This window comes from Branchiostoma floridae, chromosome 13 (assembly GCF_000003815.2).
Source record: "Branchiostoma floridae strain S238N-H82 chromosome 13, Bfl_VNyyK, whole genome shotgun sequence".
NCBI lineage: Eukaryota > Metazoa > Chordata > Leptocardii > Amphioxiformes > Branchiostomatidae > Branchiostoma > Branchiostoma floridae.
In genome coordinates, this window is record NC_049991.1 from 21,919,705 (window position 1) to 21,944,605 (window position 24,901).

Genomic DNA, 24,901 nt, shown 5'->3' on the forward strand with positions numbered 1-24,901 from the left:
CTGTCTTACTGTTTACACCTTCTTCAGCCATTGCTGTCAGACTCCATTTTCTTTTTAGAAAATTGATGAGAAGCAGTTGATAAACATGATAGCGCCCAGCTGTGGTCTTTCCTCCAATACCTAAACCCTGGGTCTTGCTGCAGTTTTGCAGCTGTGTCACTAGGTGGCATTGTTTTGCAGCTGTACCACTTTTGAAGTTGGAGATACTGAAAGTTTGGAGTGTGGCAAAAGAAAAGGAAGATCACTTCTCTTGGAGCAATTGATTCGGAAGTACAGATGCATTTAAAAGGAGGCAGTGTATAAAATGGTAACTTGAGAAGGATTGCTGAGGGAGTAAACTCAAAGAATTAACATGAAAGTGAAAAGGTTGAGACTTGATGAAAGGAGAGAGAAAAAAGGAAGAAGTGAAAATGTGAGATGAGGGTAATGACCGCCAGGGTTTGTCTGATGGAAAAGGCATGTTTTTCTCCACCGTTAGTTCTGCTGCATCGTTTAGTATCAAGTTTCAGACTAGCAGTGCCACTGGTGCGTCGTTTTGTATCAGATTTCACAATGCCACTGGTCCATCATCATCATCAGTAGTCAAGGGGCTTGATGTTAATGAGTTAAAGCAATTGATCATTTATCAAAATTTACTTTTAAAGATTGCATTCAAAGACTTTTCAATATAAGTATCTTTTTTGTAGAAGGCTGTACCAGGATATAAGCTTGTATGTTTGTTCATTTGCCCTTCTCCTAAAAGAGAGCACTAGAACAGGTGGTCCATTTTGGGGGCTGTCAACTAAAGACCCCACCACGGTGCTCCTGGGCTGAAGTTGAGATGCCTCGATGTCCATCTTCATGCAGAATATGTTGAGCTTCGTTTGTGGCAAATTGGTGCTTTTAGGCAAAACTGCAGAATTCATCTATTTTTTACGGCTTTGCCGCTGGACTACAGTTTTGTACATGGGATCTTAAGTTGGTAGCAGCAAGGAAGGAGGTTAAAAATCTTGATTTTTAACCTCCTTGGTACCAGACATCTTGGTGGTGTTAATGTTTCGGCTACCCAGCTTAGGGCCAACAGATAACAAATGTTTTGTATCAAGGAGGTTGAATCTTTTTTAACCTCCTTGTTTGTACTAAGTTGTTGGTGTCTTCTTCTGTTCCACACTAAGTAACAGAGGCTTACAAATGTACGATAAAAAGCTGCTGTGACTTATCACTGCTTGTTGCAATGTGCCAAATAATTCAAACTAAGGCCACACCAAATCTTTCCATGGCTCTCAAATGTGCAATGGAAACTTGATTGAAACAAGCGAACATCAAGAAACTAGTAAATGCTGGAAGGGAAGTTTGCTTCTGACTGTATAAGTCATGTATTCACTCTTGAAGTTGTGTAAACATTTGTACGAAAGTTAAGACTTTCCATGCACCTCAGACTCTGTTTACATGTCAAATTTTCCAGTCCAACTTTATTCTTGTGATTTGGAGAACCAACCCAGTCATTTGGTGTGGCCTTATCATAAGGAAAAAAGATTCTCACACCTGTAGTAGCTGTAGCTGTTTTGTGCTACTCGTCTGCTGTGCCAATGTTTGTTGCAACACTCTGCGTCGCTGTGAAGCCTAGCAGAAATGATGTTTCCTGATGTACAATGTAAAATTCTGGGATCCACTGGTAGAGAATTGATGACGTCAAAGTTTCAGTGGCATCCTGCGGTCTGCTAATGTTTGCCTGTCTAAAAAAACACGGCTACAAAAACATATCCAGCATAACTTGTGTAAGCCCTTATAAAATCTTCTTCCATAGCCAGATTTTACATGGTTATGATATAATAAGCCTGACAATACACAAAGTGAAGAGAGCAGAGTTATATATTAGACTCAAGATGTAAAATTGCTTAACATTTAAGACAAAGAAATGAAACTAATATGAAATTTTCTTGGAAACTTTGTCAATTTTCAAACATTTCTGAGGGAACATGGTGCAAATGCTTAAATTGAAGCTGTGTTCCTTGAAAAGGAATACTAGTAATTATTATCATGTAATAAACAACTTCACGTACTTTTGCCCAGCTCTTGCTGATAATGTCAAATGGAATGTGTTCACCCTCGGCCATCTGCTTCCATGTTGCTGATCCATGAGTTCATATGTTAGGTTATAGACTTGGCCGTGGAAACTAGCATACAAATGTCATGAATAGTATACTAGTATAACCCATGTTTCTAAATTGAGTTGTTTGAGTTTATTGAGATTCACCAAGAACGTTAAATAATGTCTTTGGATCCACTTTGTATATGCAAGGACCTTGGCATAAACATGTCTGACAGACATAGCTGCTTTATTATGTACCAGCTATTAAAACAGTCTTTGTTCTTGAACCATACTTTATTTGGAGCTTTTAAGCTCCAAATAACAAACAGACAATGCAGTAAGGAAACAGGTTTGTTTGTTGAATGAAACTTGACAATATGATGTTTCCTGTCTGCCATGTTTTCCTGTCAGCATAAATGATGTGATATGTCAGGAAAAAAGGGGCAGCCAGGAAATGTTGTGTTTTACCTCCTCACATCTGCTTAGAGATTGTTGCTGATATACATGTGATTAATTTGAAACTGCCCTCATGGCAGAAAAATAGCATCAAACCAAGGAGTTGATAAAAGCTCTTTGATCAAACTGAGAAGCTGTCAGCAGAGCTGTACTTTGTAGTGTCCATCTGTACATGTCTGTGGCACTAACTTTTCTATTAAGGCAACCACAAACTGTCAAACATGAAAGTACATGTGTATAAAAGCTAGTGCAGAATGTTAACCTAACATATTAAAAGGGAAAAGAAGAAAATTTGATGTATGAAGAGGTTTCAGAATTTACGAACTTTGGCAGACTTAAGGTCTTTCTTACAAAGCGTGTTGATCTCTTTCACTTGTTCTAAACTATCCCAGTGTGCACTGGGTGAATCCCATGATTCCTGTGATGTTTACATTGCTACAGTTTCTCATATGTCTGTACAAGAAAAGTTGTTACATTACAAGAAAAGTTGTTACATAATGGCAGCGAAGGTGGAATGTGGCAAAAATTGTAACTGAAAATTACTGTTCTGTAGCTTTTGTACTGCTGGGAAGCCAACACTTACATTCAATGTAACCTACTATGATTAAAGTATGTGAAAAGTTTGTTGTGTTTTTGTTTTTGTTTTGTATTTCCAGTAGTGTGAAAGTGTGATCACATGTCAACAGATATACCAGTTTATGATAGATTCAAAGCTATCACACTATAGTATATGGTTATTTTTCTACACTACTTTAGGCCACACCGATTTAATTTCTTGGTTCACGGATTCGCTCGCTCCTATTTTTTGGGAAAAAAAATAAAAATAAAAATTACCACTCAGCAAATTTTCACCATTAATGAAACCATTCACCAACTTTCTGGTGTAGCAAATTGGCCTTTATATTATAAGCTCCTTAAAGTGTGGGTACAGGTGCTGTTACTGTACAAAAATAGTGTTTTTGTACTTTTTTCAAGCTGAAAACTTTTTTTCTTTATGTTTTGGATTAGCCGTTACCTTTACCCCAACCATTTTACTATTTTTATTTTTATTTTGCCCTCTCGCTCCATATTTTTTATGAAAAAGGCCGGGAACCAAGAAATTAAATTGGTGTGGCCTTAGTGGGAGTTACATTTGAGATCCAGTGTTAAGTTTTGAACTGGGGAACAGATTGATCGAACAGATATTTAAAAAAAGAAACTCTATCAAAAGATTAATATAATACAAGAGTCTCTAGTCACGGTCATTATACTATTTTCTGTTATAACATACTTACCGGTAGGTGTTTGATATTCCAAATACACCCTGGTATGTGACTGACAGCATGAGATTCAGAATAATTTCAGTTGGCCACCCCTCTGTATATTTCGAATGGCATAGCCCAAAGAAAGTTAATACCAAGAGAAAGTATAAATGGCGTTTTCATAAGGAATGTCAGCTGTGTTTTTAACAAACACTCAAAACAGGCTCGAGCGGTCCTATCGTAATATTGTCGTAATGCAATTCAGAAAATCTTTTTATTCAATGCGTAAAACTGTTTTGTCATTGCCATGTGCACGACTGCCATCTAGCGATTTTATTTAGTACCGCATGTAAATGTGCGTGCCGCGGGTTTACCTTGTTCCGTCGTATACTTTTTACTCCCAAACATTCAGATGTCACGTCATGTGGGTTCAAATGCCCTCTACTGAAACATAAACTTGTGCGAGCAGGAGTAAGTCACGAATAAAGCTTTGTAGAATAAAGATAAGGAAATCATTGTTTTAATGCAAAAATGCAGACAATCCGTGTCCTCGCGCAAAGGATCAGAAAACTTTAATAGTGCAGTCAAAGTTACATGAGTGGCAGTGTTTAAATCTCCTTGTTGATGAACACAAATGCAATCTGGGGACACTTTTTTAAGTTCACTTCATTGCTAAAAAGGGAAGATCTATACTTCTATCAAAGCTTGCTTCTGATGTTTCTGTTTCCTTGCTCATGTTTGGCCATGCATAAGTCAGAGTTTACCTGATTATAATGTTTTAAATCCTTCTAAACCGTTTGTCTCCTCCGTGTGAAAAGATCCTCCGAGCTCCGCCTGCACTACTTCCAGCTGCATGCCGGGAAGGGTCATGCCGGCTCGAGGTGAGGTTTGTTTTGCAGGGTCGGCCATTTCTGCGGGCTGCTGAAGGAAGGCGGAGTTGGGACGATGTCTGGCCTCAAACAGCCTTCAGACAACGACGCCTGGGCGCTCCTGGCGCTCAAATCGGCGCCGGCGAGCCCGGCTAGAGTCGCCTGGAACCCTGAGGAACCCAGGGGCACGGCGATCGCCCGCATCGAGGGCCGCGAGTTCGAGTATCTGATGCGGCAGGGCAGGATCACGGTGGGGAGGAACTCCAGCCAGGGCGCCGTGGATGTCAACATGGGGCACTCCTCATTCATCTCCAGAAAACACATCGAGATCTTCTACGAGCCTCCCAACTTCTTCATGAGCTGCCTGGGGAAGAATGGCGTGTTCGTGGACGGAGTTTTCCAGCGGAGAGGCGCCTCGCCACTGCAGCTCCCCAAACAGTAAGTCTCCGTGTTGTGGTTGCGAAATGAAAACTCTTTCCCGGCCACGCCGCGCAGAAATTCCCAAAAATCTGCCCCAACAGACGCGAAATTAGGTCACTAAAGCTTCCTGCCTCCTTCCCTGCACCTCAGTAAGGGTGTATCCAGTCATTTTGGGTGAAAAGTTTGTGTTTTTGACGCAGTTTGTTTATGTAAATAGCTGGAGACTTGGAGGTAATGTTGTCAAACAGACCACGCGGTCAGACCGGCCATTATTTTATAAATAACTCCGATTTTTCCTGAGGACGTCTGGCCAGGCGGCTGCCCCCCTCCCCCTCTGGCCAGCCTGGGTTAGACATGAAATAACCGGGTTTTACCCCAGTTTTGACCCAGTTTTACCCGGTTTTCAGCCTTTGTGACGGTTGTTAGTCTGTGTTTAGACTATAGAGTTAGGCTGTACCCTGTCCGCCATGTGCCTGCACATCAGAAACACAAAACTCACAATGTAAACAAATCAAGATGCGCACAAAAACATCCAAAATTTCAATCTTCAAAGCTTGCCTGGACAGAATTCCTGCTGGTTTGTCAAACATTTATGGTTTTATCGTGATTTTTGGACCGAATGTGGTGATTTTTGGATGTGTATTCCTGACTGGGTCTCAGTTTAGCGTGGTGTAAACAAAACAATGTCGGTGACGAGGGGCGAGGCTGAGGATAACAACACACAAACAAAACACAAGAAACCTCTCATTTTTACGTTTTATTATTACTTCTTGTTTATTCCTTTAGTATTTACCGTGTTTCTTGACTATTTTAGTGAATAATTCAAGAGAGCTACGCACTTTTCGACAGTTATTATGGCAGAGCAAAGTCCAGAAGTTGCCAAACATGAAAACATTCAGATGCTCCAAAACAAGGGGGAGGGGGGCGGGACTGGGCAATGGGTTGGTGATTTGAAAACGGTTATGCTGCAACAAAATTGATTAAAATTCCTGATTGGGAATTCGTTCTGAAGAGAAAATCAATGTGTTTGTAAATTACATGTACTGGACTAATTAATACAACCCCAAAACCTCTAATTTTACTGTCTATTCTTTGTTTTTACAAGATGTTTAAAGGGTTAAGCCACCATGCCAAGGTTAGGGAGGTGCAGTCCATAGGATAAGTTGTGAAATGTCTTTCAGCCATCTGCTTTTTGCTGGAAGAAAATTAGACTACATGGGACAGCTTCAACAATGTGTAATTCGACAAGCAACAGTGCAGATAACAGAAACAGGTGTTTCTAACCTGCATGGGTAGGACTACAGCCGGGTTGCACTACACTGTACAGGGCTCGAAATACTGGGTGCAGGTGCACCCAGGTGCACCTAAAATTGGAGCTGTGCACCCAATTTTTTTCTGTGGGTGCACCTGTGCACCCAAATATCATTCAATCATAGGCTTATGTATGTAAAGATGTCAATATACTATTAAACACCATGTTCTTGACATCTATCATGTGTTAAAAAGATAATAAAATGTCTGTCATAGTACTTGTTTAAGAATTTGAAGTTGGAATTTGTGTTCATCAATCTTTTCAATGCCCCAAAACTGTGTGATATTTTATTTTATTTTATGTGGTGCACCCAAACATTTTTTGGTGCACCCAATTTTCTAGGTTGGGTGCACCAGTGCACCTAATCCCAAAAATGAATTTCGAGCCCTGCTGTACATTGTCATCAAATTGCCAGGATAAATATCTTCAGGTTATAACGTTTCATACATGTTTTGTAGTAGGGAAAATACAGGTTTGTTGTTATCAGTCACATATTGCAGCAAACAAGAAAGAAATATTATCTAAAGTTGGTCCTATCTCGCAGTTTCACCACGACCCGTCCACCACTTGTTCATGACATGGCAAATGTTAAATCCCAATGTACTACTGTACAGAACTGATTCAGCACCACAAACACAGCCTGATCTACTGGGAAAGGGAAGGAATTTGCAGTTTTCCCCGCCCTGTTGTGTCCGGCTTGTTAAACCAGACGTTTCTGAGTGGAGGCTAAGGCACGATCTAGACACAGTTTTTCCCGATATATGCGAGCCAACAACCTCTCGCCAACAGCTTTTTTTCAGCGTCCAGATGGAACTGCAATATCGCTGTCAAGATATCCGGACCATTCGTACGATAGCTTACCGGTAGCTTAGCAGGGGTCCCCGACAGCTTCACGCGCGTGTAGATGCTTCCCGACTTCGGGAAGGCTCATTAGCATATAACGCCATTTGGAAAATCGCGCTATATGTTTATGACTGCAAGCGCCATGGGTGTCCGGCCCCCTACGTTCAAGATCCCTCCCGACATCTCCACAGATATCGGTAAAAACTGTGTGTAGATTGGGCCTAACTTGTTAATGTTCCACCAGACGTCTCTGAGCGGAGTCTTAAGTAGCCCATGTCTCCAGACTGTGTAGATAAGTAAGAGTGAAGGATCACCAGTCAGATCAGCTGTGAGACCTGAGGTACAACAAGCACAGAAACACGGGATTCCTGCATACCGACATTGTGCTGGGTTTTCTCAACTTTCTCTACAGATCAGTGTTGGGATTAAGACAGAGTGCTGACCTCCTAGTTGGTAGTCCCCGGGCAACGGCTGCTGCAATGACCCTGAGTTGCGATACCATCGGGGGCCGGGCGGAGCACCAGCAGGCCTACCTGTGGTGTTCCCCCCGCTCCTGGCAGGTTCAACCATGGTGGGACGGTTCTCAGGGGAGCTGCAGCTGGCTAATAGCACCTGCACTCCGCATATAGCTGTTCAGGGCCAATCACCCGTCCAGTTGCCAGAGCGGAGGAAACCAACATTCTGGCAAATACCCGATTACGAAAGTCACGAGGAATTATCCACAAACTAGATCGAGGGTAGCCAGGCAGACGTCTCACCCAGACCCTATGACGGGCCAGCGGGAACCTGGAACGTCATCACAGACTGTTGGTCCTGATATGTCTCGTCTATCTACCTTCAAACCACTTGTAATTTCAACTTATAATGTGCGTACACTCTACCAGAAAGGAAAGACGCACCAGTTATTCATGGGCTTAAACGATGCTGGTGTTGACATTGTCGGCATTCAGGAGCACCGACTTATAACACAATCCCCTACTGAAGAACTATGGTCAGATGACAAGAATTATGTCCTTATTTATAGCTCGGCCACAGCCCAAAGACTTGGAGGTGTTGGACTTGTAGTCTCAAAACACATCTACAAGTGTCTTCAAAGTGTCAACTCTGTGAGTGAGAGAATCTTGACTGTCACGTTCCATGGTAATCCTCAGCTTACAATCACAGTCATCTACGCCCCAACCGAGTCTGCCAGTCCAGCTGACAAGGATGACTTCTACAGTACGCTCAAAGACCACATAGAGATGGTAAAGAAGCATGACAAACACCTTGTTATTGGAGACTTTAATGCTAGAATAGGGCATGACAGCCATGTATCCCATCCGGTAGCGACAGGTCCCCATTGCTACTATAGCGTGACAAACGACAACGGTGACCGCCTAGTGAACTTGTGCCAAGAACACAAGCTTCGTCCAGCACAGACAAGATTCCCCCACCCTAGGAGTCGTCTCTGGACCTGGATGCACCCAGGAGGTTCTACCCATCAGCTAGACCATATTCTAATCAACGGCAAGTGGGTGAACTCACTACGGAACTGTAGAGCCTACAACTCAGTAGAGTTGGACTCGGACCACCGTATCCTAAGTGTACTGCTTGTCACCAGTCTCCGTACATCGAAAGGGAAACCATGTCGGAGACCAAAGTTCAATTGGAGGAAGTTAAGGGAAGCCCACACTAGAGAGGTATTCCAGATGGAGCTTTCAAACCGATTTGAGGCGCTGAAGTGTGACGAGGTCTCGTCACCAATCACAGAGAGGTATGCCTGCTGGGAAAAGACAGTCGCAGAAACTGCAGAGAAGGTGGTAGGAAGATGCAAGTCTTGTGGGATGCCTAGCTGGGTGTCAGCAAAGACTCTAGAACTACGGGACCAGAGGGATAAGGCAAAGAAGATATTCCTGCTTGCAAAGACCCGTCAGTCAAAAGAGACATGGAGGCAACTAAACACCAGCTTAAACGAGTCCTATAAGCGTGATGAAGTCGCCTTTACTGAACAACAAATAGAAGACCTCGAGGAGGCAGACAAGAAAGGTGACCATCTCTCAACATGGAAAATTATCAACTCAATCTCTGGCAAAAACAGAAGAACCAACCAGAAGGTAAAGAAGCGAGATGGTACAGCCCCATCTAGCGACAACGAGCTCCTTGCTGAATGGAGGGAGTATTTCTCGGAGTTGCTGAACAATGTTAGTGTCCCACAAACTTCTGGCCTCCCACCACTGGCAGACCAGGATCTGCCCATCTGTGTTGACCCGCCCACTTTGGAGGAAACGGTCAGAGCTATAAACAGCATGAAGAACAACAAAGCTCCAGGCCTGGACTGTGCAATCACTGCAGAAGCCCTTAGAGGGGGAGGGGATGTGATGGCCCGAGCGATACATGCTTTCTGTAAAGAGGTCTTTGAAACACTCACTCCTCCTGACCAATGGATCACAAATGTTATTGTACCTTTGCCTAAGAAAGGGGATCTCAGCCTCATGACCAACTATAGAGGGATAACCCTAATGTCCATAGCAGCTAAAGTCTATAACAAGATACTGTTAATGCGGATAAGAGGCCACATAGACCCAATCCTAAGAAGCAACCAAGCTGGTTTCCGTCGAGGCAGAAGCTGTGCCCAGCAAACGCACATCCTACGGAGAATCATGGAAGCCTACCAAACTCACCAATTGCCACTTGTCATCACATTTATAGATTTCAAGAAGGCATTTGACTCAATCGATAGGAAGGTTATGCTCGCTGTTCTCCGCCACTACGGCATCCCGCTCACAATTGTCAATGCCATTAATGTACTTTATAACAACTCCAAAAGCGCTGTTATGGTGGATGGTAACATCTCTGACCCATTTCAAGTCACCACAGGAGTATTGCAGGGTGATGTCCTTGCTCCCTTCTTGTTCATTGTGCTCATCGACTTTCTGATGAGAAGATCGACAGAAGATATTGACTCTGGCATAGTTACTCACCCTCGTCAGTCTAGAAGATATCCCGCTAGGATTTTAAACGACATGGACTTTGCTGACGATATCGCCTTGCTAGAGTCTTCCATCCCCAAAGCACAAGAACAACTTAACAGAACTGCTGCTGCAGGGACACAACTGGGCCTGGTCATTAGCGTCCCTAAAACTGAGTACATGACCATCAACTGCAGCCCGCAGCCACCACTGGAGGTGTACGGCCAGCCAATCAAAAATGTAACCAACTTTAGATACCTGGGTAGCATGATGGCATCCAGTAAAAACGATCTCACTAGGCGAAGGGCTCTTGCATGGACTGCCTTCTGGAAACTGCAAAAGATCTGGAGTAGTACTTCACTTCCCACCTCCACAAAAATCAAGCTCTTTAATGTTACCTGTGTGCCAGTGCTTTTATACGGATGTGAATCTTGGGTACTGTCGTCTGACATGGAGAATAAGATAAACTCGTTTGCTACATCATGCTACAGAATCATGTTAAATATTAAGCGTCTCCAGCGTGTTAGCAACAGTGAGATATACAGAGTGACAAACACCCAGCCTCTCATCTGCAAAGTCAGGCAACGCCAATTACGCTTCATTGGACATGCTCTTAGAATGCCTTTAGAAGAGCCTCTGCGGACTTATGCCTTGTATGTCCCTTCCCACGGCAAACGACGCCCCGGTCGTCAGAAGACGAACTACCTGACGTATATACAAAACCTGCTGGGGGACGCGGAGGGCGACCTGAACCCTACTGCTATAGCTGCACTGGCTGCCGACAGACTGAGGTGGAATAAAATCGTGACCGACTGCACAGCAGCCGACTGATGATGATGTTGGGAATACCTTTTTTCCAGTTATTTCAATTGTAATATAAGCTAAAATGCTTGTTGGCTACAATTTTGCATGTAATTTGAAAAGTGGACATGTAGAGTAATGAATACCGTAGAGGTACTATTGCGAGCACAGAATATTTTCACTACTAGTAATATTAATAAGGCTTGAAAACAGTGTGCAAGTCGTGTCTAAGAATTTTGAGCCTTGACAGACATCAACTTTTGTTTCCAGTGGAACACTTGTTTTGGTCTGTAAATTTCAAAAAGTCACCTGTCCTATATTCTAACTTAACTTGGAAGTTCATCTGTGTTGGTAGAAGTCATTCTTGAAATAGTTGAACTGTAATTTCTAACACCAAAATTGGACTCACCCAAATTTTCGACTGCACAGCATCAGTCTTTGTCAAGGAATGAACAATCCACTGCTGTCGTGACGTCATGTTATGCAAATAGAACACGTGACTCAGTAAGCAGTGGATTATGGGTTGCAGGAAGTCTATGGCGCCCACCGTCTCTGTTCAGGGATGGTTGTAGAGCCCGGATGTAGATTGCTTCTTTAATGCCTCTGGCGAAAAAGTCTGGTTCTGTGTCCAAAATTTCAACTTTGTCTAGTGAAACTGAATGATGCTGTGCAGTCGAAAAATTTGGGTGAGTCCAATTTTGATGTTGGAAATTACAGTTCAACTATTGCAAGAATATATTCTATATTGTTGAATTATGTTTTTGTTAACTTTCATGTCATTAGAAAAGACATATTTTAACATGTTATGGTCTTATCAATATGTCTGATATGGTTTGTGTTAGTTACCAATTGCAGATGGGGTTTGATTTGTTTCTATGTGGTAAATTGAAAGTTGGTCCGTTGGTTTGTGAGCTGCTAGCATGACTCATGAAAAATTTGTGGATCAATCGAATACATTTGATTTTTAAAAAGTCAACAAGGCATTTAGATTGAAAAGATTGTAAACAGGAAAATTGTATCATGATGAAAACAGGACAGTTTTGTTGGGATGTGAACAGTAACACTTGGTGAGGAAGGTCAAAGGTCAGTCACAGGGTCACCACGGGGTCACCATGGCCCTTTGCCAGCCCCATGGTATGGTGCGTTCTGGGAAGGAATGCAGGTTTCAGAAATGGCAACACTCGAGATGTCTCTGTGGCTGGTATATAGCCTCCATCACAGCCCCTAGGTGCACTAGTGCTGGCATTTGTTTTTGGTGGGAGGGCTGACTCGTGATTCAGGTTCAGGTTCTTATGCCAGGACGATTGTGTCTGTGCCCTCTCGAAGGCCTGCTATCAGCCAGCATCCTGAAATCCCCATTAAAACACTTCTCACTACCACAGTACTGCTGATCCAGCGGCAGTATTACAAAATTTATGTCCTGTCTGTTTGCTTCTTACCTACATCAATCGAAAATGTTAGGCAAAGCCAAGAGAAGAGGGACACTTCAGTAGTGCTAGTATGTATGATAGTTACTGAAAACATTGGTAATCCGGAATTATGTGCGATTTCAAAAAGTTGTTTTCTTCCGCAGGTGTGTGGTTGATGTATGTGATATACCTGTATCCAACCAACCTGTACTTTAACTTATCCTCAGGTGTGGTACACCTGTATCTAACCCACCTGTACCCTACCTCTGCAGGTGTGTGTTCCGGTTTATAAAGATCGTGTTCCAGTCCATAGTTGCTGTATGTGATATACCTGTACCTTACCTGTCCGCAGGTGTGATGTATGTGATATACCTGTACCTAACCTACCTGTACCTTACCTGTCCACAGGTGTGTGTTCCGGTTCCCCAGCACCAACATAAAGATCGTGTTCCAGTCCATGGTTGACGAGGTGAACCCCCAGCCGCCCCCACCCCCACCGCTCCCCTCCCCACCCAAGAAGAAACCGGAGCTGGCGCCGCTCAAAATCAACATTCCCGATCCAAACACGGACTTCGGAAGCCCCTTCCCGTCGCCCACGGGAACCATCAGGTAACCAATCAGAAGCCTTGATTGTAGCGACAAACAAGTTCATAGATTTACTATTAGTTGTTTGGTGTAATATACTAATAAGCAACAAATTCTATCTTTACAGCATTCATCAAAGTTAATGAATTTTTGTTGATAGTTGGTAGCACAGCTTGCAAACATGGGATATTGTTCTGAAGTAAGTTGAAACTTTCAAGTTTTTCTGCATATTCTATTCTTGCCTGTTACTCCATTTCATATTTTGTTTTGGGTTTTAGTGCTCGAGACACGGTCATTCAGAATCAATTTCATGGAACGTGTTAAGAAACTGTATTTTATATTTTTCCTGTCATTTTACCCAGGGTTTCCCTCTCAGTGATTAACACTGCTTTGCAGTTGGGCCCTGCGTAACTGTCAAAGTAGGGGTAAAATCATCAGTCAAAAATGGCAGGCTCAAAATGGACACCATTTGTGGAATCTTTCTCTGACCTGCGATGTTGGGTAACTGTAAAAGATGTGATCCGCAGGAGTGAAAGTTTTGTGGCCTGACAGGGTTGGACAAGTTTTCTAAAATTCACTCGTCCTATCGGGCAAGTACATAGAAAATTTACTTGCCCGACTAACTTTTTACTTGCCCGGACAATTTGTCTAAATATTTTTAATTCCATCAATGAAATTCTTTTATTTTTGGCTCTGTTTTTCTGTGTTGACCAATGATTGATGCTATGACTGTGAAAGGTAAAGTATAACAAAATCTCTCATGGAAAAATCTTATTTGTGCAATTGGACAAGTGGGGTAGAACATGCACTTGCCCCATCAGCACTTTCACTTGCCCTGGACAATCTGGCTGGTGGACTTGTCCAACCCTGCCTGATGTGTTGTTCTCCCTTCCAGCGCCATGAACTCGGCGCCCTCTAGCCCCCAGGGAGGGCACTGCAGCTGGACCGCGCCCCACGCTAGCGGGCCGCCCCAGGGTGGGCCCACCCGGGACTGGTCAGTCTCAGACAAGATACGGGGAAGAGAAGAACCGAATGACTATGATTTTTTTCCAGAACAGCAAAAAAAAAGTTCCTCTCTTGAAAGTTCAGCTGTTTTTGGTATAAGTTAATCTCAATCAAAGTTGAACTTTGTTTTCTTCAATTGTCAACACAAAAGATTGAACCTACCCAAATTAGCGACTAATCAACTCCAGTCTTTGTCAAGGAATGAGCAATCCACTGTTTCTGTAACGTCACGTCATGCAGAACGAACATGTGACTCAGTGAGCAGTGGATCATATGTTGCAGGAAGTCTATGGCGTCCCCATTCTCTGTCAAGGGATTGTTGATTGCTCATACCTTAACAAAGCCTGGAGTTGTCTAGTGGAAAATTTGAATCAGTCCAATATATGTGTGCAATTACAGTTCAACTTTCACAAAGTTCATATCAGTAACCATGGAGACAGTGGAGGAAGCCCCAAACAAAACAACAGCGCAAGTCGCAAACAACAATTTCGTCACATAAAACATCATTCTCACTGCTTACCCTATAAAAACTAGACTTCCCGTACACGCAGCCATTTTTCTGTCATCTTGTTTTTCTCTCTTCCATATGTTTTGTGTGCAGCTTCAGCAAGTTTGCCCGTATTGAACTTACTGGGCAGCTGTTTGGAAGCATGTTTTGTTAGCAGGCAGATAAAAGTTTCCCTCCCGCAGAACTGGCAGTGTGTGACACAACGTCTTAACTCTCACATTTATGCTCCTGTACCAGACCTGTACGCTACAATACAGCAGGGTTGGGACATGTCCAGGACATTTAATGACGTGTTGTACAAAACACCATCTTCTGACAGAACTTAGGGTTGTTGTAGATCATTTTCGACGTTCTTTTGTGGTGGCCTGCCTTAGAATCTTGTGACAAGAAAACCGTATGGCATATGTTGCTAACTGCTTGCAAATTTGCAGGTCTCCATAGCTGCTTTTCGGCAGAGAATGCTGCAAACATCCAGGATAACCAAGGCTAAAACAGTACCCAAGTCCCAGCTAACATCTTAGCCATGTGTTCTTTATACACAACCAAACCTAGCAGTGATTTTGTTGACCCACTGTCACCATCCTTAGGTCAGTACTGACCGGTTCTACTTCGCACTGCAGCAGCGCCACCTAGCTGCAATGTGGGATACTGCAGCAACAACACCTAGCTGCAATGTGGGATACTGCAGCAACAACACCTAGCTGCAATGTGGGATACTGCAGTAGCAAAACCTAGCTGCAGTGTAAAGTAGAAGCGGTCAGTACAGCCCTGAAGAAGGTGACAGATGGTCTGAAACATGAACTAGGTACAGACACTCGGCTGTGTAGAAAGGACTTCATTTTACCATCTATGACTTACCAACGTGAGGAAACTAGTGTTTCTGTACATGTGTGTTTCCTGACTAACGCTGTGTCGCTGCGTTTTCCCGTTTCCCAGCGCTGCGAACTCGGCGCCCTCCAGCCCGCGTAGCCGGACCAGCACCCACAAGGCGAGCGTGGCCCAGGCGTTACAGCGAGCGGCGGAGTACGCGGCAGCCGCCATGGAAGAAAAGGAGGGTCAGTCCACATCGGAAGAAAGCGGGGCCCAGGTGAGGGTGAGGCTGTTAAGATCCATTCATGTTCTCATCGTGATAGGAACTGAGGCTTCACATGGAAGTTCATCTGTGTTTAATTATTAGTAGTAAGTCATTCTGAATCAGACTGAAACTGGAACTTCCAACACAAGAAATTTGACTTACCCAAGTTTTGGACTGTCCTGCTGTAGTCTTTATCGAGGGTTGCTTCTGTGACATGCAGAAGGCAGATTTAACTAGTACAAAAACTTACAACATGGGCTCCCCCTAAAAAATTGGAAGCTTGAGACAGTCTTGCTATCCACTGATCCAAACATGTAAAATTCAGTGTTCTGCACTAGGAAGGTCCATTTTGCCAAAAGTACGAACATTGTACAGAGAGGAGGTTTGATACAGCCACTGAACTTGTACTTCACAATCCTGACCTTGAAACGGGGCCGTTTTCTCGTCCATCCATCCCAGGATGGGAATTCGTTTGTTGGCACAGACAAAAATTTAAATGAATGAATGAATGGTTTATTTCACAACCATATTCCAAAAATCGGAACTTCATGACATGACAATGATGAAAATGTATTTTTGTAAGTCCCCAACAATATATTGGATGGGAACAACACTAAAACTGAAGACTGCTCAGTCTTCAACTGACACTGACTTGATCAACTGACACTGACTTGATAATGATATTGTCCTGAAACTGTCCTGAATCTGTCCTGACATCGTCCCCAACTTGTCCCCTCCAGCAGGACAACTCCAAGCCTCCGTACTCGTACGCTCAGCTGATCGTCCAGGCCATCACGTCCGCGAACGACAAGCAGCTCACTCTCTCCGGGATCTACGCTCACATAACAAAGAACTACCCCTACTACAGAACGGCAGACAAGGGCTGGCAGGTACGTAGAACTGTGTGTTAGAGAACTGTGTTATAGAACTGTGTGTTATAGAACTGCCTTATAGAACTGTGTTATAGAACTATGTGTTGTACTTGTAAATATGTGTTATGGAACCATGTGTTATACTGTAGATCAACGGAACATCAGTAGGTAATATAGAACAGTAGAAATGTGTTGTTAAAAACTACAAAACTGTATCTTACAGAACTACACATAGTAGAAGTAGTGTCCAGCATTTGATTGTACTGCTGCTGGGATCCCAGACAAACGGGTAGGCAGCAGTCAGTAAGTCTGTGAAAACTGAAAAATTATTTTTTGTTGTTGTTTTTTCCTGCAGAATTCAATTCGCCACAACTTGTCGCTGAACCGCTACTTTATCAAAGTTCCGCGGTCGCAGGAGGAGCCTGGAAAGGGCTCGTTCTGGAGAATAGACCCGTCGTGCGAGGCCAAGCTGACGGAGCAGGCCTGGAGACGCAGGCGCCAGCGCGGAGTGCCGTGCTTCAGAACACCCTTCGGAGGAGGACTCTCCTCAAGGTCTGACACGGTTTTTAAAGTTTTTAAGACGTTAAGAGTTAAGAAGTTAGTTATATACAGCAGGCCTGGAGTGCCCTGCTTCAGAACACCCTTCAGAGGCAGGCTGGCACGTTCTGTTTGGTTTTTAAGACTGAGATAAAGTTCAATATACTGTAATTCCTGTGTTTTTTAAGTGTATTCATGGTTTTTACGGTGACGGCCATAACATAAACTTATCAATACCGACAACAAATAAATCGCCAACTTTTTTTATTCTTTATGCGCCCCTCATGCCACTGTGAACATTTAGTTCCAAGAACAAGACACAGACTTTCCCGTCGGACTCTGACTTTGATTATTTGGTGTATCCGAAACTGACAGCAGAAAATACATAATATAGTGCTGTATCTATGAACTTGGCCCCTATTATACGCTGCCTTTGACCATCTGTTCCTCATTGTAACACATACTTAGTCTTCACACTGTTTACTTCCATACTAACATATCAAAGAAGTTCATTTTTTCAGTCTTTCTTTCCTTTGCTGGAAGATTCATTTAGCGAAAATTGTCTTTTCACTTCTGTACTAACAGATGAAGGAAGACCATTTTGTTTTTTTGCTTTGGTGAAAGGTCCAAAGACTGGGACAAAAAACTTACAGCTTTACCCAATTCTTGCTTGGATGAGATAAAAGCTTCTGATGCTGGTTAATAACTAATTTTCACACCGTAAAGAGAGAAGCATGGGTAGGAATTTAAAAAGAAAATGAAATGAAATTTTGAATATCTATCTTACAGGAAAAGCACGGAAGGACAAGAGAGGTAAATTCTTCTGGTAATATAGAGTAACAGAAACGGGAGTTTAAAAAGGTGCACAAAGTTGGTGTTTGTTAAACACATAAAAACTGATGCTTGTACTGGTGATACTCACTCAAAGTTTGGGGAGACACTGGGAATTCAGATGTTGTGTAGTTGAATGTAAAGGAGACATTTCAACTTGAACGAACATGCACATTGCAATATTTTTGGGTGGGAGATGGGGGGCAAATCTAATATTTTTAAAATGGAAATTCTCAGTGTCTCTCCAATTGGTCCCGTTGTGGTCTATGCTGGGAGTCCTGATGCATGCTGGGAGTCCTGGTGCATGCTGGGACTCCTGGGGTATGCTGGGACTCCTGGTGTATGCTGGGATAGGAATAAGGTGCTTTTTTCACCAGGATCTGTTTATAGTTGATGTAACCAGCACAGTCCACTCTTATTTAAGCCAAACCATTTTATTTGCCTGGTTCTCATTCCTAAGTGTTAAGCGAATAGTGAGACGAGTTAAACCATAAGCATGGGAACTGTGTGTACCGAGGTCCCGACTTTCCCTCTGACATGAACCAAGGGTTTCCGTGGTTACAACCTTCCACCCTGTCTCAGTAGCATTAACCACACATTCCACCTCCTCGGTTTCAGGTCACCCTCATATTAGTTTCCTCCTTTAAGTTTTTCCTCTTTTGTTTTCTTATTCTTTCCACCCTTTCTTTCTCCTTGGTTGCCGTGACGACGGTTAGGTCCGCGCCCTCCTCGCCTACTCACCACGCGCCTCCCCACTATCTCACCACCAGCGGAACCTTCACGCCAGACTCCCTCTCGCGCGAGGGGTCCCCCATCCCGGAGGACGTCACCACGGCGCCCGTAACCACGGCGATGCCGGACCAGCTGAAGCAGGTGGTGATGACGCAGGACGGCTCGGTCATCGCGCAGGCGGTCTCCACGGCAACCGGCGCGGGGCCCGGCGTGATCCAGCCTACTTCTCATCCCACCACCGTCATCACGCAGGCGTCCCAGCATGCACTGCCCTCCGCCGCACAGCTGGTGTCCGCAGCGCAGTCCGTGCTGGCAGGTGAGCTCGTTTTGTTTGTTTTTGTCCAGGGGGTCCACTGGCAGGTGAGCTTGCCTGTTTGTTTGTTTGTCCATGAGGTCCACTCAGCAACTGAACCTGTCATTCATTCCTGTTGAGCATTTATTATGTAAAGTTTAGCCTTCATTCTTGATTTTAAAAACTGATAGTTTCAGTTGGTATTATTTGTTGTCCCATGAAAATCATTTTGAAACCAAATTCTATCTGATGTACAGGCGTTTTATCTGCGCATGTTGTTATATTGCTTATTCCAATTTGTAATTGTGACATCAATGAAGTCTGTTATGGAAGATAAATGAAAGATATGAAGTTTTGGATTATACCGGAACAGTTTCCCAGTAATGCTGACTCTCAGGCTGTGGCTTTGTACAGAATTTGTGTACAAGTGTGCAACCCAAAACATTGGGTCATTGGAAGATTGTTGACACATCATCAGAAGATCTTAGAGACCATTGAAACCATTCACAGCATCAACACCAGCCCAAACTGTCACCGATCTTTGTGCCCTTGGGAAAGGCACTTTACACGATAATGAAAATGAAGTGAAAATGAGTACCATTCACTGGACTCCAGGAAAAATAGTGACGTATCAGTCACTAATGGAGATCCTAATTAAAGCCAAACTAACCAAATGTACGTTGGCACATCTTAATATCTACCAATTGCCTGTAAGTTTGACCCCGCTAACTTCCCCAGCCCTAACGTAGGTTTGCACATCTTGACATCTACTAAATGTCTGTTTGACCTTGACCCCCCAGCCCAGGGCACGGCGACGGCGCTCCACCCCGCCTCCACGCTGACCACGGTTCCCGTGGCGATGCACCACATGCCCACGGTCATCAGCCAACCAAAATCCTACACTGCCACCTCCATATCCACCTCGGCCAATGGGAGCGCGGTTCAGGACAGGGCGGGCTCCACCAATGGCGTGCCAGATAATGAGGAAGGTACGGGCACAAGTCTTCTTACTGAAGTAACGTTTGGGTGTTCCCTATTTACTATATACACATTGACAATCATCAATAATCAGGGCTCAAATTACTTTTTTTTTTGCATACCTGCATTGGTGCAGGTGACATTAAAAACTACCTACTTACCTGATTCTGGAGGTGCCCTGCTCTTTCAACCATTACCCTTAGTTCCTGACCGCCCTGCTTATAAATATTAATGAGGTTACCCTTATACATGCGAGACAGCTTTTGAAAACAAAAGCCTATTCTCTGATTGGCTGACAGCTGGTTTGGGGTGGCACGTCCACAGGAACTAAGAGTGACGGTTGAAAGAGCAGGGTACATCCAGACAGGCAGTATGGCTGTTGGATGTCCCTGCATAGGAGGATGAGTTAAACTCGGCTCTCTCCCTACGTTTGTGTTCCGCCTTGTTTGTGTTTCCTCTGGTGTGTTTTCTGAACCTCCTCCCTTTGTGAACCACCAGGAAGGTACCCAAACTATCGCTGGACTCTTGCAGGTCCGGGCAAGCTGCCCCTGGGCCCCGGGACGTACCACCTGCCAGGCGGGAAGGGGGAGGGGCAGCACTCCGGTCCCTCCGGCCCAGCCACAGGTATGCAGCCTTGGGGTAGGTCCCGCTCTCATCAGGACTAGCCAAGTTAGACACTCGGTTCTGCGGTATTTTAGAGTAAAATTCCGTTAAACCACTAGCTGCACTACACATGCTGGCATCTATGGTGGCGCCCATCTGAGATTCAAAGCCACTGTGCCGCACAACTTTGAGGAATTTACTTCTATACCCATTCCCAAATGCTGAGTGCTAAGCAGAGAAAGCAGCATGTAACACCTTTTTTAAAAGTCTTTGGTATGACTTGGCTGGGGTCAATCTCATGATGAAGTACTGATTGCAATGCCATTGAAACGAAAGAAACTACCCTAAAAAATAAATCATGAATTCCAGGATTTCCCTTCCATGTCCATTAACTTGTGGCTTTGTGGCATACTTAATTGGTTAAGACTGTTAGAACTGTTCAAATTGTTTTTTTCATCTCGCCAAGCACATTCCTAATTTGTTTTAAATCTCCATCCTAGTTCCTTTCTCCTGTAACCGTGTCACTCTTGTTCCACTCTCCACCCCATCCCGTAGTCGTGTCGCCGATCTGTTTTTTAAAACCGCTCTTGTTCCCACCAACAGGCACATCGCCGCTGTCCCTCCTGGCCACCTCGGCCGCCAACATCTCCGCCATCCCGAGCAAACGAGCGCACGAGGGCGCGCCCGAAGACAGCGACGAAACCAAGAGACAAAAGCTGGCGGCGGGCGGCGGCGCGGAGTGAACCCGGCCGGTCTCCACCTGTACCTCTCCCTCTCCATGGAACCAGATTAGTTGTTTTCCCAGCTTGTAGCGAGCGACTCGCGCCGCCCTCGCGTGAGCGGCATGGTAACCATAGCAACCACCCTAGCGACGCAGACGGTGGAAATGGTTCTTTCCCGGCGTGGACGTGCTTGTGTCTCCGTCCGCGCTGAACTGAAATCAGTAAAATTGAATTCCTTCTCCTGTAGTAGACTCGACGTTAGACAGCTAACAGCATGGCCGAAACCGCGGGAACACTCTGGCAGGGATGGAAGGAACGATAGAATAGCTCTGGGGAGAGATGCAGGTTTTCCAGCTACTTTGGTAGACATTTTGAAATGCACAGAATAAGTATGTGTAACACATTGTGCAGTTTTTGGACTACTGGGATGATGAGATAGCGGTTTTCTTGTGATGAATTTACCCCGGTGTTTTTGCATTTCTAATCCATGAAGCATATTTACTACTAGTTAGTTAATACCTAAACTTTACTGTGGACGGCGTCAGCTTTGATTTACTCCAGGGCTCACCAGTTTTGTATCGGTCATTGTAAAAACAGACAATTTGCAATATTATGATGTATTATTTTAGTTTCTTCTTTGTTTTGAAGCTTCATGAAAGGTGCTTTGTTTGGCAACTGCTGCTCACTAGCGCCTCCTTGCAGCACTGGCCGAAACTGCACCCACTTTATTTCTGTAGGATTGGATGATTGGTGGAAATGCTTTGAAGAAAAATGGCATTTCACAACTTTATTTTCCATTTTTGTTGATTAATTTCATCGGAAAAAAATATTACAGAAGGCTAAACAACTTCCATATTACTGATGGCATCCCTCCGTGTGTTAAGTTTGTTTGTCTGTCAAAAAATTATGTTCTCTGAAAATTAAGAATTTTTCCAGTTTTTCGTCAGGATTAGGGTGTCCAGGGGATGTCATCCGTAAAATGTTTTTGGTTTGGCCTCGTTCAAGGTTTATCTGCTACCGGCCAAGTCTGTATATTTCGTTCTTAAAATGTCAGGATTTTTTTAAGAAAAGAAATAAGGAAAGGGGAGATTAGGTCAACTTGCTCCTTCTAACAGGTGTTAACCCTGGTGATCGGTTTCTTATGTCTTACTGTAACTTTGTCATAATAGATTCCTTCACAAGAACAGCTGGTAGAATTAGCCTAGAAGAAATTTGTCCACCTGAGTTTCACAGCCTTTATACAAACCAAATACTGTAGACAGCAGGGTCAGTATACTGGCACAGTTAGCTCACTTAGTCAGGGTATGATAACAGAAACACATGTATGACAGGTTAATTTGTTAGTGATTATACATGTAAGCCTTCCCGTGGAAGGTGGTTATTTTTTAATTACTGAACCTCCCCCGGAAGATCGGGGATCGATCAGTATATATGCAGTCTGGGGTGGAGACATGATGTACCGTGCCTGGACGAATTTAAAGGGACAATTTACTAATAGGGAAAAAAAAATGCTGAAAAAATATAGCTTTGTAGGATGCAGTTTCCTTGGGCTATTTGCATATTGACTGTTCCTTTGCTAAGGGGAGGGGGGTTGGACATGTGACCAGGTTGCCTAGCAACTGGGATGATTGACAGCATCCAGGGCAGTACCGATGCTAGGAGTATTTCTAGGGTTTTCTGTTGGTCTAAAGTGGTGATATTTCTTGTTTTTTGTCTTAACTTGGCTGAGATAAAAGGAAATGAAATTTTTGTGGTTGAGAGAAAGATTATTTAGGTCCTGTGTAGCGTATGATGAATAATAATGTGAAAAAGGCTCGGAGAGCCGCCTAATACACAACTAGCGTCACAAGTTCAGGTTCAAGTGTCTTAATGAAGATGGACTCCTGTGTTACCACGGCATAATCAGGGTAGGCTAGCGAACCTGATCACGACTCGTCCAGAATAATGCCAAATCAACTCGCTTCACGTGGGGCTCTGTACCGCCCTCCGCAGAATCATTAAATATTTTATAGCAACACCTGCGTCGTGTCGTCATTGCAATCGGACTTGAGGTGGACTCTCACTGCACTTGGGGCACGCATGCGGCATTGCGGGGTTCGAAGATGACAAATTTCAGAGATAAAAAACGTACGAATTTTCTTCAATTTTGTGTATTTTGTTGTCTTCTAAGTCATACTCTTATGTACTACGCAATATCTAAATTATAAATATCTGCGAAAATAGCAAAACAGTTCCGCAGTGAACAAACTTTGCAGTGCCGCACAGGTGCCCCAAGTGCAGTGGGATACCACCTTTACGATAGAGATACATTTCCTAAAACCGGGTTCATACGTGCGTACATACTCATATGTTAGTATTTAGATTATTTACCTGTCGTTATTGCACTCTGGCTTACGCTACAGACACAGAATGGAGAATTCTTTTCCATAACCAGTAGGTACTTACTTCACTTACGTTTAGATTTCTCACAGACACCTTCCTCAGAGCTTCTGACTTGGGTTCTGCTTCCCGCCACTATAAGTAGCCGACGTAGGTGGCGGCTAGAAGCAGAACCCCTGTCAGAAGCTCTGAGGAAGCCGAGTAAATACCTACTGGTTGTGGAAAAAAATTGTCCTATATTTTATCAACCTGAAATTATTTTCGGAGGCTAGAGACACATTTCCTAAAGCCTGGTTCACACGTGCGTATATATTCGAGTCCGTATGTGGTCCATATGGAATTGTTAGCCTCTACCAGACTGTGCAGATCACTGAAAAAATATTAGAAATTGGACAAATATAGACGGATAACATGACAGCAGAGTTAGCTCTGTCCGAGGAGTATGGTTTGCGACCCGGGTAACTCGTCTGGTATGTTATCTGGCATTATTTGCAATAAAGGTCTTCATTCATTATTTTTCCAGGGACCTGATAGAGGGCAAGAATTTTCATACGGTCCTCACACGGACTACTTGAATATATTATCACTATCCGATGCAGTTTATGCATGAGACACTAGGATGCGCTTCAACAACAGAGCCCAGACTGCTGCAGCTGCAGATGACCAGAGACCGGGCTGCAGATAAACAGAGAAAGGGCTGCAGATGGGCAGAGACCGGGCTGCAGATGACCAGAGACCGGGCTGCAGATTGGCAGAGAAAGGGCTGCAGATGAGCAGAGGCCGGGCTGCCGATGGGCAGAGACCAGCTGCAGATGAGCAGAGACCGGGCTGCAGATGAGCAGAGACCAGCTGCAGATGGGCAGAGACCGGGCTGCAGATTGGCAGAGAAAGGGCTGCAGATGAGCAGAGACCGGGCTGCAGATGAGCAGAGACCAGCTGCAGATGGGCAGAGACCGGGCTGCAGATGAGCAGAGACCGGACTGCAGATGAGCAGAGACCGGACTGCATATGAGCAGAGACCGGGCTGCAGATGAACAGAGACGGGCTGCAGATGGGCAGAGACCGGGCTGCAGTTGAGCAGAGACCGGGCTGCAGATGAGCAGAGACCGGGCTGCAGATGGGCAGAGACCGGGCTGCAGATGGGCAGAGACCGGACTGCATATGAGCAGAGAAAGGGCTGCAGATGGGCAGAGACTGGGCTGCAGATGAGCAGAGATCGGGCTGCAGATGAGCAGAGATCGGGCTGCAGATGAGCAGAGATCGGGCTGCAGATGAGCAGAGACCGGGCTGCAGATGAACAGAGACGGGCTGCAGATGGGCAGAGACCGGGCTGCAGATGAGCAGAGATCGGGCTGCAGATGAGCAGAGATCGGGCTGCAGATGAGCAGAGACCGGGCTGCAGATGAGCAGAG

At 44.3% G+C, this 24,901-nt stretch overlaps 1 protein-coding gene across 15 annotated transcripts; it reads left to right on the top strand.

The window, feature by feature from the left end:
• Positions 1–4,576: 4,576 nt before the first annotated feature.
• Positions 4,577–23,125, top strand: LOC118428882 (forkhead box protein K1-like). Of its 15 annotated transcripts, none has more exons than XM_035839135.1 (11): positions 4,577–5,075; positions 12,779–12,979; positions 13,851–13,949; positions 15,405–15,561; positions 16,284–16,433; positions 16,771–16,967; positions 17,742–17,765; positions 18,500–18,831; positions 19,608–19,796; positions 20,317–20,409; positions 20,992–23,125. In XM_035839135.1, exons 1-11 carry the CDS (start codon positions 4,714–4,716, stop codon positions 21,129–21,131), a joined length of 1,944 nt encoding a protein of 647 aa, XP_035695028.1. In that variant the 5' UTR covers positions 4,577–4,713; the 3' UTR covers positions 21,132–23,125. The 15 variants fall into 15 exon arrangements, with proteins under 15 accessions (XP_035695028.1, XP_035695035.1, XP_035695027.1 ...); XM_035839134.1 differs by having other exon boundaries at positions 4,579–5,075; positions 20,317–20,424; XM_035839136.1 differs by having other exon boundaries at positions 4,579–5,075; positions 18,554–18,831; positions 19,608–19,797; positions 20,282–20,424.
• The last annotated feature ends 1,776 nt before the right edge of the window (positions 23,126–24,901 follow it).